The sequence below is a fragment of the Stenella coeruleoalba genome, assembly GCF_951394435.1.
Source record: "Stenella coeruleoalba genome assembly, chromosome: 5".
Lineage (NCBI taxonomy): Eukaryota > Metazoa > Chordata > Mammalia > Artiodactyla > Delphinidae > Stenella > Stenella coeruleoalba.
The window spans coordinates 66,889,458-66,905,673 of NC_137150.1; the positions used below are offsets into that span (position 1 = coordinate 66,889,458).

General features: G+C 37.5%; 1 protein-coding gene across 13 annotated transcripts in view; it reads left to right on the top strand.

Moving 5' to 3' along the window:
* Positions 1-16,216, top strand: part of TP63 (tumor protein p63) — a gene marked incomplete at both ends in the record, with an annotated part of 241,562 nt that overhangs the window by 129,024 nt on the left and 96,322 nt on the right. For 3 of the 13 annotated variants that reach the window (XM_079922215.1, XM_079922223.1, XM_079922212.1), the window contains one exon: positions 12,136-12,192. The exons of the other annotated variants lie outside the window; for them this stretch is intronic. In XM_079922215.1, the coding sequence (XP_079778341.1) occupies positions 12,151-12,192 (42 nt within the window). Of the gene's footprint in view, positions 1-12,135; positions 12,193-16,216 lie in introns of those variants that run through there. 13 annotated transcript variants of the gene reach the window in all.

Consider the following 16,216-nt stretch of genomic DNA (forward strand, 5'->3'; position numbering starts at 1 on the left):
TTTCTTCTGTGTTCAGAGTCTCTGGGACAAAAACAACACCAAGAAGCCATTTTTTTAATGTTTTTATTATTTTTTTGGACCAAGGCTTATTGTACCCCACACTTAGAGTGAGTGGTACTTTTACTCTCATGGCATGCTGTCACAGAGTGAAGATTACAGCAGCCTGGTGACATCTCTGTCTGAAAGAGCAGCCAGTGCATGCTGCTTTCCCAGTTCTGAGAAAACACCACAGTTTGTCATTCCTAAATTACTTTTACCCCTCTGCTGAAGGTAGTTAGGGACATCATTTATACTGGGTCCAGCTAGGGCTTCAGTCTTTCTTGTTTTCCTGATCATTTTGACTTCTTTTTAAAGTGTAACTTTCCTTATTTTATGTAGCATTTTTCTGCCCAAACAGACATTATCACAACAGTTGCATGGTAAGAGTATAGTTAGTATCCCTTATGGAGACCATAAGTGTGTGGGTTTATTTCTGGGCTCTCTATCTTGTTGCATTGATCTATGCATGTGTTTTTGTGCCAGTACCATAGTGTTTTGATTACTATAGCTTTGTAGTATAGTCTGAAGTCAGGGCGCATGATCTTCTTCTTTGGCTATTTGGGGTCTTTTGTGTTTCCATACAAATTTTAAAATTATTTGTTCTAGTTCTGTGAAAAGTGCCATTGATATTTTGATAGGGATTGCATTGACAGAAGAATGGATAAAGATGTGAGATATATTACACACACACACACACACACACACACACACACACACACACAGTGGGATATTACTCAGCCATAAATAATAATAAAATTTTGCCATTTGCAGCAACATGGATGGACTTGGAGGGCATTATGCTAAGTGAAATAAGTCAGAGAAAGACAAATAATGTATGATATCACTTGTATGTAGAATTTTAAAAATATAACAAAGTAGTGAATAAAACACAAAAGAAGCAGACTCATAGATATAGAAATACAAATTAGTGGTTACCAGTGGGGAGACAGAAGGGGAAAGGGGCAATATAGGGGTAGGGGGAGAAAAAGGGTTATTATGGGATTATATGGAGCCATGTGTGTGAAACTTTTGAAAATTGTGAAGCACTATAGAATCTAAAGAATCTTTTATTCAATTAAAAAAAAGTGTATGGAAAATCTGAGACTGTCAGGCTGAGATAGGACTTTAGAAATCCCATAGGAATTGGCCAACCCTTTGCTGTACCTGTAGGGGGCTAAGAAACACAGAGGCTAGATAACTACTTCAAGGTCAGATAGCAAGTCACAGGGTGCATAAAGTGGAACTTAAAAATATATATATATATTTACATATATTTTATACACACACAGCATGTTCACGTACACCACTTTTTCATACTTAGGATCTAGATGTAGTGCAAGTGTGAATAGTGCAGCAGAGAGGATGAGTGAAAACAGGGCTCCAAGAATGGCTCAGTTCAACCCCCATGGTCCCTGATACAAAGGCAGCGTGCACACTGGGGAGATTCACAGATGAGATCATTGAAGTTTTCCCAAAGTTACAAACCAGTGACTTCTCCATTCTGTTGCCTGGTGCTATACTGTGTTTAACAGTGAGAGACATTTCCTATAACTGAAGATGAGTGCAGAAATAAAAGAAAGACATTAGAATTCACTTTCTCTGAGAGTCTGAATTAAAAGAGACAAAATGTAATATTTCCCTGGAGTTTGTCCAGGACTCCAGAGTAAATGCACCTCCTTTTTATTTTGCCTATGGATTTTTTTTTTTTTTCCTGGAAAGGGTGGAGAGGACTTATGTAAGAAAGAAAGCTGAGTTGCCTCAAAATACAGCCTCCAGGAAGAATGAGGCATCCCCTGCCCAACCTATATTCCTGCTGAGGAGAGAAAAAATGAGGAACTAAAAGTGAAGCCTAAAATCTCCAGCTTGATAGAAAGATTGAAAGCTTGATAGAAATCAACTGGTCTATAAAATCAACTGCTTTCACCAGCTCTTTAAAAAGGAAATACTGCAAGGAAAAGATGTGAGATATAAAGTTGATAGAGAAGTTGTCTGTCTTCATCAATAGTAAAATTTAGAAGATGGTTAAACAGAAAAACGTGAATACCAAGGAGACTAGAATGACAGTAATATAGGATGAGAAATATGTAACAAACCTAAATCCAATTAACAGATTAGAAAACTGCAAGATAGGTGGGGAAATGTCCTGTTTCCAGTAATATAATCAATTTACTGACAGAGCCAGAACTTAACCCAAAGTCCATGACTCTTGGAACAATATCCTTTCATGCATGATCCTTAAAGACAAGATGGGTTGATTTCTCTATAGTTATTAGGTAGAGTAAATTATTTAAAACCTATTATCATATTGAAATATATCCCAGTATGGAAACAAGGAAAGGTGATGTGTTATGCATTTAGCTTGAGTGAATATTTGTTGATTATCCATCCACTTAATGAAAAGGACTAACTCTAAATGAGAGTTGAGACCTGGACCCCAGGTTTCTGCTGTTGATTCCAGTGCTCTTTCCGCTCCTCCAAGTTGGCAATTGACTGAATTGTCTATGACCACTTAACTGCAGCAGCAGCTATTTGGAGGATATGGCAGTAAGCAGAAAGGAAAGGAATGAAATATAGTTTTAATCAGAGTATCTATTGAAATACTAGAAAATCTAGTGTTTAAAAAATAAGAATTTTTGGGCTTCCCTGGTGGTGCAGTGGTTAGAATCTGCCTGCCAATGCAGGGGACACTGGTTCGAGCCCTGGCCCGGGAAGATCCCACATGCCGTGGAGCAACTAAGCCCGTGGGCCACAACTACTGAGCCTGCGCTCTAGAGCCTGCGAGCCACAACTACTGAAGCCCATGTGCCTAGAGCCCGTGCTCCGCAACAAGAGAAGCCACCACAATGAGAAGCCCGCGCACCACAACGAAGGGTAGCCCCCGCTCACCGTAACTAGAGAAAGCCCGCGTATAGCAAGGAAGACCCAACGCAGCCAGGAAAAAAAAAAAAAAAAGATACCAAAAAAAAAAAGAATTTTTGGAGGTATTTAGTAGCATGTCCAGACTACAGATACGAATAAATAAAAGGATAAAAGGGTTCTGAAATCCATTTAGAACCTATTATAAACTAATCACTCCTATAGGTTGGTTAGGAAGTTAAATGTTATAGGGTGATATTTTGATTTTATAGATGAAGGTTCAAAGAAGATAAGTAAACATACCAATATTCAAATACACGTTGGTGTAATTTAAAGATCTGCACTTTCCAAAGGTGACCAACTAATGGGGATGGAGATCAGTATGTTCATTTTAATAAATAATGTATAATAGCAGTAGGAGAAAGTTAATTTTGTTTGTTCATTTTTACTCTAATGCGGCGAGCCGTTTCCGACCAGCAGAATGACGAGCCGCCACACGCAAGATTCTTCTCGTATCACACTTTATTGGAGCACAGCTTGGTTGAAGAAAGATGGAAGGAAGACCCCGCAATCCTATAGCAGTCTGCTTATATAGGGATTAAGAACATGTGTCGCTCTGTGATTGGCTTTCGCCGATGGTGCGATTTGTGAGCCAGCATCGGATAGGTCGCTACTTTAAAACCTCATTAGTATACTTAGCGCAAGCGCAGTGGCCACAGGAAGGATGACTCAGCTTATTTCAGCTTCCTGCCGCGTAGCAGTTAGCTGACCGCGCCCTACATCTCCCCCTTTTTTATTTATTAGAACACCAAGCAGAACATAGCCCGTACGAGGGCAGTTTTCTGTTGGCATGTCTGAGGCACCCTCCTGCGTGCAATGCCAACAAGGGCCGCAGGGTGCAAGGGCTGCCTCAGAATAATGGCTGATTCCCTATAGAGGTGCAATGGCGACAAGGCCTCTCTGTGCAAGGGCAATCAGGACAATGGCTGACTCCCTATAGAGGTGCAATGGCAACAAGGCCTCTCTGTGCAAGGGCAATCAGGACAATGGATGACTCCCTATAGAGGTGCAATGGCAACAAGGCCTCTCTGTGCAAGGGCAATCAGGACAATGGATGACTCCCTATAGAGGTGCAATGGCAACAAGGCCTCTCTGTGCAAGGGCAATCATTTCGAATTATTCAGGGCGGAGAGCCAGGCTGCGGGAGAATCTCCTTCATTAATAGCCAGAAGTGCCTGAGTGAGCAGGACCCTATCTCGATGTGCCCTGATGCGCACACGACAGACCAACCAGAGACACAGCATAATCCCAAATACACAGCAGACTCCAAAGATTCCTACCCCCACCCACTCCCCAAAGAAGGAAAAGGCAGAAGAGAGCCAAGAGGCAAAATCTCCAAAGGCAACGGGCTCCAGCCCGGCAGCACTCAGTTGCACAATCTGAATAATCCTTTGTGGAATTCCAACTAATACAAAGACTGCGATTAAGAATCATCAGGAACATCCAACTCAGCATCTTCTCCGAAGTTTTCTTCAACAATTCTCGTCAGTCTTGATGGCACCCAGATCGGATCTTGATCCTGTGGGGAGACACTAGAGATCCCCTGACTGGACTACTCACCGACGGTTCACTCCGTGTGTCGAGTTCTGAATCGGTCCTCCATGCAGGGCGCGAAGTTCCCGGGTTTCGGCACCACTTGCGGCGAGCCGTTTCCGACCAGCAGAATGACGAGCCGCCACACGCAAGATTCTTCTCGTATCACACTTTATTGGAGCACAGCTTGGTTGAAGAAAGATGGAAGGAAGACCCCGCAATCCTATAGCAGTCTGCTTATATAGGGATTAAGAACATGTGTCGCTCTGTGATTGGCTTTCGCCGATGGTGCGATTTGTGAGCCAGCATCGGATAGGTCGCTACTTTAAAACCTCATTAGTATACTTAGCGCAAGCGCAGTGGCCACAGGAAGGATGACTCAGCTTATTTCAGCTTCCTGCCGCGTAGCAGTTAGCTGACCGCGCCCTACACTCTAAAATATTAAAAATATAGAAAATAATTATAGTTGCTAATGCTGTTGTGGCAGGGTGAGCTCTGTTTTATATTGACGGTTTAAAGAGAAACTGGTATAATATCCGGAAATCAATTTAGTAGTATCTATTGGCCTTTAAAATATTTAAATATCTCATAATCAAATAATGCAGCTTCTAATAATGTATTTTAATTAATAGCTTAGTACAGTTTTTTTTTTTTTTTTTTTTTTGCCGTACGCGGGCCTCTCACTGTTGTGGCCTCTCCCGTTGTGGAGCACAGGCTCAGCGGCCACGGATCACGGGCCTAGCCGCTCCGCGGCATGTGGGATCTTCCCGGACCGGGGCACGAACCTGCGTCTCCTGCATCGGTAGACGGACTCTCAACCACTGCGCCACCAGAGAAGCCCGCGTAGTACAGTTTTGCTTTAAGATTATAGTGTTAAAGAAAAATAGAAACAAATCGAATGTCCAATGACTGGGAAATGGCTAAATTAATTCAATAGCCCTATATAGCAATTTAAAAACATAGGGTTTAATTAAAATACCTGAGTAATGACCTGAGTATGCAATCATATTAACAGGTTAATTTTTAAAATAACTATATGCATACATTTATACAGACACATATACGCACTTCTAACAAAATATATCTTTAATATGTTCTATCATATGTTCAGTTTGTAAAGCACACAGAATTATATGGAATATATATCTTTGGAAGAGAAAATACCAAAATTTTAACAGTGGTTACCTCTAGGTTCTGGGATAAATGGCTAAGAAGTCATTTTTATGTAATAAAGTAATCAGAATTTCTATTTCAATATATTTAATACTAAACAAAGAAACTTGGAAAATATATGACAAATATGTCAGAGTTAATATCTTTATTAATAAAGATACCAGTGAGGTAGGGATTGGAGGGGAAAGCAAAGGACATTACTAGATCATCTAAAGAAGGAATGCAAAGGGCTAAGAAACATATTGAAATACATTTAACTTTGCTCACAATCAAGGGGATTCATATTAAAATAAGAAAATGTTTGTTTTCATTTGTATAGTTGGAAAAGATCATTCTAATACTGTGGTTCTTAACCTCATACAAATGCAATTTGATTCAGCCCTTTGGAAAATAACTTGATTCTGTACCTATCAAGTGACTTACGTTTGGAAACTTTGACCCAGTACTTTTAGATGTAGGAATACTTAACATGGGAAAATGCTCATAATACCATAATAACTAAAAAAATAATAATAATAATATGTTGAATATAATCCAATTTTGCTTACAGAATATATATATAAACATAGAGAAAAGACCAAGGAAACTTTTAGCAGTAGTTCTCTATGAGTGTTATGCTTATAGATAGCATCTATTTTTTATTTTTATTTTTCAGTTTGGGGCTCTAAATATCACATTATTTTTATAATCTAAAACTTTTAAGTGCAAATTAAAGACAGTATGAGAGATGATCTTATCTCTTTGCATATGGACACCTATTTACTTGGACTGTTTTGGATCCCTTCAAATCTCGATTTCACCATTTAGTATTTATTTGCATATCAGTATTTTCATTTTCATCTGTAAGACAGGAATAATAACAGTACATACATCACAAACTTCTATGAGAATTAAATGAGTTTGATATATATAAAGTGCTCTGAAGAGTATCTGATCCACAAAATATACAAAGAGAGAAACTAAACCCTGTCTGCTATGTTACCTTCTACTTGAAGGTTTACAGAAAAAACAAACAAACAAGCAACAACAACAACTATATATATAGCTTGAGTACATCTATAAGATTTAGGACAGAACTTATCTCCCGTTCTGTACCTATGAGGCTTGCTCATCTTTCAGAGCCTCACTAGGGACCCTAAAATGGATGTGATTTTTTATCTTGCTTTGGAATTTAGCTTTAGACTTAAGAGAAAATTGATTTGGTGAATTAATTTAGTGGCCTTCAATAGCGTCTACAAATGCGAATTCTTCTTACCTGTCTGGAGCAGGAAAGGAAGGAAATCACTTAACTTGAGAAAGATTAGAGCTGTGAAAGTTACTCACTGTGTCTTGCTCGTCATCCTTTGACTTTATGGTGGGTGGTATTAAAATGATCTGATTGATTTTGTTCTGGGGCAGCTTGGAAAGTCCCAACATTTCTTAGCTTTCACACAAGCTCTATAAAACCCCAATATTTTTTGCCTGTTGCTGGTTTATCATGCTGACAATTTGCCTTCTTGACAAATAATTATTGAAGATTTGACATACTATCCTTGGGTTGAAAGCATCATTTTTCTCTCTCTTCTATTGTAATTAGATGCTGTTTATTGCTTCCTATAGGAAAGGCATTCATGTCATAATAAATATTTTGAGTAAAGAATCCATTTTCAACTTTCTGGTTTTTTCTTACAGAGTTAAATTGTTCAACTGGACTTATATTCATCAGGCTTTTAGACATGAAATGTGATATGATGACCAGAAGTGTACTCTGACCTCAAAATTCATAGCCTCATAGGGGAGACAGATAATTATACACATTTTTTCATTGTAAGGTAGCATTTTATTATTATTTTATATACATTCATATAAAATAAGAGAAGACTGAACTTCAACTAGGGAATTGGAGAACTCAGATTCATTGGAAGAATTTGAAAATGTTTCAATTTATCAGGTAAAGAGAATGAAGACATTTCAAACTGAGGGACCAGATTGAGCAGAGGGGCAGAAATGGTCAGCTGGGGCCAGCATGTAGCAAGCAGAGTGGAAAATAGGGATGATGAGGCTGAGAGGGTAGCTTGGGACCAGCCTGTGAAGAAGGATCTTGAGTGCCTACAAAAATAATTGGTTTTTTCCCAATGGCATGGACTCATCCTGTGGAGTAACATGATCATAGTTGTTCTTTAGGAAAGATAAAGTGATGGTGAGGGGCCTCTAGAGGGAGGGGAGAATGTAGAGATATTGCTAGATATTCATTTTCCTATCTTATTCAGGTAAATTTTTGGTGAAAGCATAGAGGGTTGATAAATTTAGAACCAGGCACATATTCTTTCTTGGAATCTCAACTGCTAATATAAAAACAAGTCACCAGTCTTTGTTTACTTTAATAAATGACTAACTAAGCCTCTTCTAACTTCTCTGGTCTCTCAATTCAATAGAACTAGAGTCTTCATGAGGCGAACCCACTAAAACACTTATCTCCATTTTTATGGCTTCATGAAACCTAAACATTTCCTTGTTCTCTGTACTTACCCCAAGCCACAGGGGGCAGGCATAGATCTGAAAGACAAAACTGCTTCCACTTTTTACTTCCTAGAATTTCATAGGTACCCTGTTTTTCCCTACCCAAACTTACAGTGTGGATTAAGAACTTCAGACAAGTATTTTCTGTGTGCTGAAGATTTATATACTTGCTTAACTTTCTCACATAGAGATATAAAATGGAGACATTGATATTTGGTATATTATAAAGATTGCATGTCAAATTAGAGAGAAAATTATTCAATAAAATGATGAAGATAAGTTATATATTTTGAGTGAAAGTATATCTTCATTTATTTCTCATACCAATACAAATTCTAGAGAGTGAAAAGATTTGCATATGAAACAATTCAAAAACTGATAATAATATGAAATGATAATACGGCTGAAGGATTTTATAATGTTGGGCTGGCAAAGGCCTTTCAAACTATTTTTGAAAAGTAATAAATTATAAGAGAAAAATGATACGATAAATTCAGTTATGGAAAAAATAAAACTCTTCTACACCAAAAAGCAAACCATAAATCCATATACGAGTTGAAACACCAGAAACACACACACAGGAATACACACAGTGGAAAAATATTTGCAGCACTTATGATAAGGGTTAATATCTTTAATATACAAAGAGCTCTTACATGAGTATCTGTTAAGAATGATATTCAACAAAGTTTTAACAGTATTATTTCAGGAAAACATACATGTTAATGTTACATCTTGAATGACTTCTCCTTCCAATGCACTAGATTTACAGCAGTGGCATTTTCATTCAAGGGATAGTGCTGATGCCTGATTCTGACACCATGAAGCTTTGAGGAATTTGAGGGAAATGGCTGGGAATGAAAAACTATGAGCTGTGAGTAAAGTTAAATAAAGTTGTTCTGACTCCTGAGGACTTGGGAAACCTACTTACAATCTTTGAGTTTATTTACCTGTAAAATGGGGATAATAATACCTACATCATTAGGTTATTAGGAAAATTAATGCATATTAATAAACCTTTGAGATCCAAGATAAGCATTGTTGCATGGCGAATACAGAGAATGGTTGCTTCTCTGTAACCTTTTGCTTAAGTAAATGCATGATGTTTACCTCAGGTATTCGCACTAATTCTGAAATCAAAAGTTATCAGATGTACTTTGATTCACTCTTTTATGAAAATGTTTGTGCTAAATTCAAATTTAAATGGATTAGTAGCTATTAGTGAATTTAATATGAGGATATCCTAGAGCAAAAAGCATGGATTTTCCCCCTAGTACATTGTACCTTTTTCTTTATGTCATTTAAGCATCTTAGTATCTGTGCAACTCAACTGCTTCATTGTACAGTTCAAAGATGAGCACACTGAGGTACAAATATCCCAGCAAAATAAGAGAAATGTAAATAATCCTCTAAATCACTTCCATGAATTCTGGACAGAGACTCTTATCTTTATAATGGTCTTTAGAAATCATTTAGTTCTGCCTCTCATTTCACAAACGAGGAACCTGAATCCAGAGTGGTTAAGTAACCTGCCCCAAGGGCACAGAATTGGTAATAGTTCCTGTACCTCCTGGTTACTCCTGTAACCCCCAGTCCAGTACTCCTTCCCCTCATGTACCCAAAACACACAAGTAGCGTCAGCAGATGTATCATATCTTACATGTAAGATACACGCATTTTAGATTTTGATAGTTATGTAGATAGAGATCATAGTCTGACTGGCATGTGCTGAAGGCTAAGGTGGTAGATAGAAGGAATTTGATCTTTTTAATCCATCCCATTCTGCTGGGAATCTTTTGACTCTGCGAAAGATGAAATTTGTTTACATTTGATAGAATATCATCAACATCTGAAACTGTGGACCTTAGATTTAGGGGTTCAAGTGGCTACACTACTCTATTCATGGAAAAAAGAATTCAATAATGACTTTCTGGGCAGTTGTGCTAATGGCATTTACTCCAGATTAATTTCCAAACCCGACTCATTCAGAACTTCCTACTGGGCTGTCGGAAATACAGATGTACGGGTTGTGTACCTGGAGAGTCTTATTCAGTAGATATGGGGCCAGGTCAAGAAATCTGTTTTTAAAAAGCACCCTGGTTGATTCTCAGGGTCATCCAAGTTTTTGAACCACTTAACTAAGCACAGCTTTAAGGAAACAGCTAACTGCTTTCTACTGTTGACCCAGAAGCTGGCAGTGGGTGTATAATTTAAATTCATGGTACAAATAATGAAATTGCATTTTTCAAGTCATTTCTTTTTTACTTTCTTTCCCTCTCTCTTCTTCTTTTTTTTTTGCCTCGTAGCTACAGCTTATTTGGTTAATTACAGGTAGTAAGAGATCATCTTTCCAATATTTCAGTGAAGAAATGAACATTTTGTCTGATATAAATTTGTAACATTAGTGTTGTCATATTCTTGGACACTTGAGATCAGATGATATTACTGAAAAATTTTTGCAGAAAAAGAAACATTCTTACCAGTAACTTAGGGGCTAAAAAGTAAATATCACCCCATGATCATATTATCCCTATGTGCATGCATTTTATGGATGCAAAAAGAGGAGGCAAATCCAAGGTCATGAATGCATTTGCACACTTTATTTTTAAAGTTTATATACTAACCTATTCTGGCTTCTAATTTTCATCTAAATTTTAGAATAAATCTAAATATTAACTTACTGTACAGCTATCTTGTCCAGTTATAACTTTCACGCAGGACAGGGAATTTGGCTTCCCAAGCGTGGAGAGAGGAGTGACGTTTAGATATAAATCTAACTGAATTATGTAGAATACTCGACAGCAATGAGCATATTTTAGTAGATCGCACAATAACCATCAGTGTGCATTTCATCTTCACTAAATCATGGTAAGCAAGGCCAGATTCTACATGAATGTTGTCATGTATTTATGTAAATATATTTTTAAGGCAAAAGCTAATTGGTCTTTCAGACTTTAAGATTTATTCTTTTTATGAGTAATTACCTGTTTATAAAAATATTATCTTTGAGCATTAATAAAAACTAGATATGGTAGAGAAAATAAATATTCAAATAGATTAGCTATTGTATTGATTCCATGTTTCAAGAAATATGATAGAAAGAAACAGGTTTTTTTTTTAAAGGGCTTTAAAAAAACGGGCACTTTCCCCAGGATTTCTATTTCCTGTACATAATGTGGATGTTTGTTTGTTTTCACAAGTTAACGGGACCAATGGTTTAAATTGTTATTGAGAAACATGCTCTGGACGATCAAGTGGCTTATGTTAGCATAGCTTTGCATGAAACCACTGGCGTTTCTCTTGGGAGAAGAAGTTGAAAACCCTTCGCCTGTCAGGCAGTGGATTTTAATTTTTATATTAAGGACATATAAGCATGGTTTCCCCAAATTTCTAACTGTGTAATCATTCTTGAAACTCCACATCTAGGTTTAAAAAGCGAAAACAGCGAAACAAAACTTTCAAAAGCTTTCCCTGAAGTTTTACTTTTCAGATGCAGAGTGTAAAACAACTTTCTGAAGTGCCTTGTGTAAGTCCTGGTGGTGGTACGGTTTGTGGTTTCTTTGGGGAGATTTTGTTTTCAGGAAAGAGTGTACTTTCTTATGAAAGAGACAAGGGAAAGTTTTACCTGTCTCTCTCCTGTTTTTTTTTTTTTTTTCTCCCCTCTCTTTCTTTTTCTTTTAAAGATTGGTGATAAGGAATTCTAACTACTTAATGAGATGGGAGAGGCCTCACTCCATTGGAGTGGAGGAGTCCAGGTGGAAGTTGATGGATTGGACAGGTAAAGAGAAGAGTCCCGCCCCCTCATGCCTATAGTTGGGTATATATTAGGGAACCTAGAATTATGTACAGAGAGAGAAAGACAGAGAGGGACTTGAGGTCTGTTATCTTCTTAGTAGATTCCTACTGTAAGGGTCTCAGAGGGGGTGGGGGGTTGGCAAAATCCTGGAGCCAGAAGAGAGGACAGCGGCATTGATCAATCTTACAGCTAACATGTTGTACCTGGAAAACAATGCCCAGGCTCAATTTAGTGAGGTAAGGCTTTTAGATTTTAGCACTCCATTTAGAGATGCTATTTCATTTCTATTTTTTAAATAAGAGCTTACATATTGGTGGTTCTTGGTCACCCAATGTAATGTTTTTGCAAACTGTGTATAGGAATCTCTTTTCTTGGTTAATATTTTCTGTGGAGACTGTAAGATTCTTCTTTAAGTAAAAGATGAAACAGTAGGAGAAAAGGGAAAAGAAAAATTTCTGGGTGATGTTATGTACTTGAGGAAGCCCAATATTCAGGAGTTTATAAAATCACTTTGTATAAGAACAGACTGAGAGAGCAGATCACGTTCTGCCAGATACACTGAACTGACTCCTCTGTTGGGTGTTCATGTATCACTAAGACAAATTAGTTGATTGTGTCTCAACTCAGTTAAGTTCTCAGTTCTATCTTCAAACTTCATCCTAAAAGCAAATGATGCTTTTTTTTTTTTTTTAAAGTAATCAGGTGAGATTTTTTTAAGCCATCTTCATTTTGAATTCTGTCAATCCAGAGACCCACTTAAATCCTGAGGGGACTTCACTCAAGTCCCTATTGTCTGGTGATTGACTTCGACTTTCACTGTATGATGACAAAGTTATTTTGGAGCAATGCATTATTAAATATTTATACATGCATACATGTAAATGTATATTATAGCATATAGGATTTTATTTATGGAATTGATGTTTGCCTCCCTGATCTCTCCTCAACACGTTTGTCACAGGGATTTAAATCTCTGAAGGGATAAGAAAAAAATCCTAACCAGACTGTAAGGCTTTGAGGAAGTTTCCTAAGGTTGAGGGAGGTCTAACAACAATATTAGTTTACATTCCTCAGAATAGGGCAGCTGTGTTGACACTAATCAGATGAGGGGGAGAATGCAGTGTGGAGAGAGCTAGTTCAGTGTTTCAGATGAAAATGCTTGCAGGTGAATGCTTGGAAAAGTAGAGTGTAGTACTCAAATAGAGCTCCTTAAAAATCAAAACAAAGTGTATAGTACTCGGACAGACAGCACAAGGAAGCGTCCCCAACAGACAACAAAGCAAGGCCAGCGCTATCACATATTGACCACACTATTGTCTAGACACCTGAACTATGTAAATATAGCAGGGGAAATATCGAGTTATCTAAAGAAGGAAAAGGAAGTGCCTATTTTCCTTTAAAACATTCAAGTAGGCTTGCTTGTCCTCAGTGGAGAAACTTGAGTTTCTTGTTTTTGCTTTAATATTGAAAGTTAGCTTAAAATGTTACTAAGCAATATTTTTTTTTAAAAAAAATGGAGGCAACTTGTATGATGATCTTGTTTCTATTTGATCCAATGTCGTCCAGTTTTGATCATTAAAAAGAAGATCTGTCGGTCATATCATATCTGACTTTGTGTTCATGAGATATTTCACGCGCAGTCATTTATAAACAGGCTGGGATCTCTGTGTGTGTAAGTAAAAAAAGGTAGAAGCAAAAGTTGATTTAGAAGTAACTGTAAGAAAAGTATGAAGTTGATGTAAAGTGGAAAGAAATGATTATTTCTCATAAAAGGAAAAAAATTGCATGAATACTGTGATGAGAAGGTATTTGTAGTAATGACTGCCTTTTATGGAGGTAAAAGTGTCATGCTGTATGTGAGAGTATGGCATACTGACAGTGAAAGAAAATACCTTTACATGAGTCTGCGTTTTTCAAAACTTTAAGGGATATGTGATCACGAGGCAGCAGCTGTCTGTTTTCTCTTGAAATGCTGCTCATGTACATAGAGGCTACTGATGAAGAAACATGGCGGCATTTCTCTACCCTCCTGTGTCATTTTGTGTATTTCTATCATGATTTTTATATCTGTCTGCTAGTGTGTGTAATATGCATTATCTTCATGGCTTCATTTCCATTCTATTGCTTAGACCAGTTTTCTTTTCTGCATAGGGTTATCTTTTAATAACTAGCCCTTTGTAGAAATGCAGTTCTACATGTAGGTATATGAAAAGCCTGGGACCACAGGGCCCTGAGAATCCAGAAATTTCATACACAAGTTATAATGCTTTAGCATTCACCTTCTGGTAACATTTATTAATAACTGTCAATATGGAATCAGCCATTTATGATTATCACATAAGAATTGTTAAAAAATGGTCAGATTAAGAATAAAAAGACATGTCACTCCCCGTAAGAGTGAAAATTACTTGAAAACCATAACCTGTTCTCTGACTTCAAATAATTTTTGAATTTAATTTGCTAGCAAATTCTTCGGATTGGTAACTCAAAAACGATATAAGAACACTGTTCCTCCCCTTTCCCCTTTTCCACAATTTTCCAGTTCTTCCCCCCCAAGCAGAGCTGGATTTGGGAAAGCTGTTACTGAACAGGAAAGGGTCCGGAAGGGAGGGGAAGGCGAGCAGGATATAACAGGCAGGGCTTAAGTTTCCACCCTTGGGTTGCAATGAGGAGGCCTCAAGCAAGCACCTTTCCAATGCGCCAGGGTGGAATGATACAGCCTCTGGGATTGGTCTCATACTTGGAGAGCGAGGCACTAAAAAAAGGAAATTGTTCGTAGATTAAATTTTAGTTCCATTTTCTTGCCAGAAAACCTGGGCTCTGTGTGTGTGTGTGTGTGTGTGTGTGTGTGTGTGTGTGTATGTATGTGTGTGTGTGTGTGTGTGACAGACAGACAAAGAGACAGAGAGAGAGAGAGAGAGAGAGAGAGAGAGGGAGAGAGTGTTTGAGAGCCCTCAAACTCCTCCTTAGAAGAATTGACATTTTATTAAAAATCCCCATCTGGGCTTCAGTATGAAGATGGAAAGGTACTTTGGTGAATGGGTTACAACATTCAGGACTTCAACTCATATAATGAATCACCTCATTTTACAAATCAAGGTTAATGATTTCTCTTTTTGTAGTTGAGAGAGCTATAGATATAAAAATGAGTCCCTGTTTACTTAACTTTTTCTCTTTAGACAGAAATACACTCTAAAAAGGGCCACTGTGATTCATGGTAAGTGCTTCGAAAAGAAGTTTCCCTAAAGAACTGGTATGCAAATCTAGTTGAGAGTAAGAAGAAAAGTGCTGAGGCAGCAGTATAAACTCTAAGTGTTCAGATCATTGCCAATTAATTGACCTCTGGGCCTGCATTGGCAAAGAAAATAGTCTTTCATGTTCCAATACTGTTTCCAAAGGCTGACTCACATTTTTTCCCATGGGAGTGGTTTTTCTCTTTATAGTTAATAAATGTATTCTTTTTAGCGTTCCCAAGTTGCACCTCTGAGCTATTTAGCACCATAGGTAAAATCACAGCAGGTAAGAAGCAGAAGCAGCAGACTTGATTCGGGTGTCAGCCAGGCTACGCTCCTCACTCCGTGCTGTGGTCTTAGATTGCACTACTTGTTTTACAATTGGTTGCCCTCAAGCCCAGAGGGGACTGGGAGAAAGAGATCTTAGATCACAGATCATAGATCATACTTTCCTTCACTGCTATTGGAAAAATGAGTGGTGATAATAAATCACTTATCCTTTACCTAGATAAGGAAAAAGCATGTTTGGTTTGTTTTGTTTTCTAGAAGAGCAGTGATCCTCAACGGGGGTGTGGAGTGTACAGTAGGAAGTATGAATGAATGGCTGGTTAACTATAGCAATCAAAAAAATATTGGTTGTTCTTTCATCACACCACATATATTTTCTGAATACAAAGTTTGTTAAAATTTTCTTAGACAATAAGCATATACAGAATTTGGTTTCTTTTTATATTATCAATTGTTTCATGTATTTTTTTTTCCACTTTGAAAAATTTTTTTGAATTTATTATATTTTTTTTATACAGCAGGTTCTTATTAGTTATCTATTTTATACATATTCGTGTATATATGTCAATCCCAGTCTCCCAGTTCATCCCACCACCACCACCACTACTCCAATTACAGAATTTAGATTCTTTATTCTTCCTATTAAGGGAGGGAGTATATATTTGAGGTCATGAGATTTTATGTTTATCAAGGAAAGATATGGGTCAAACAGTTGAGAACTATGTTACCACAGTGTACC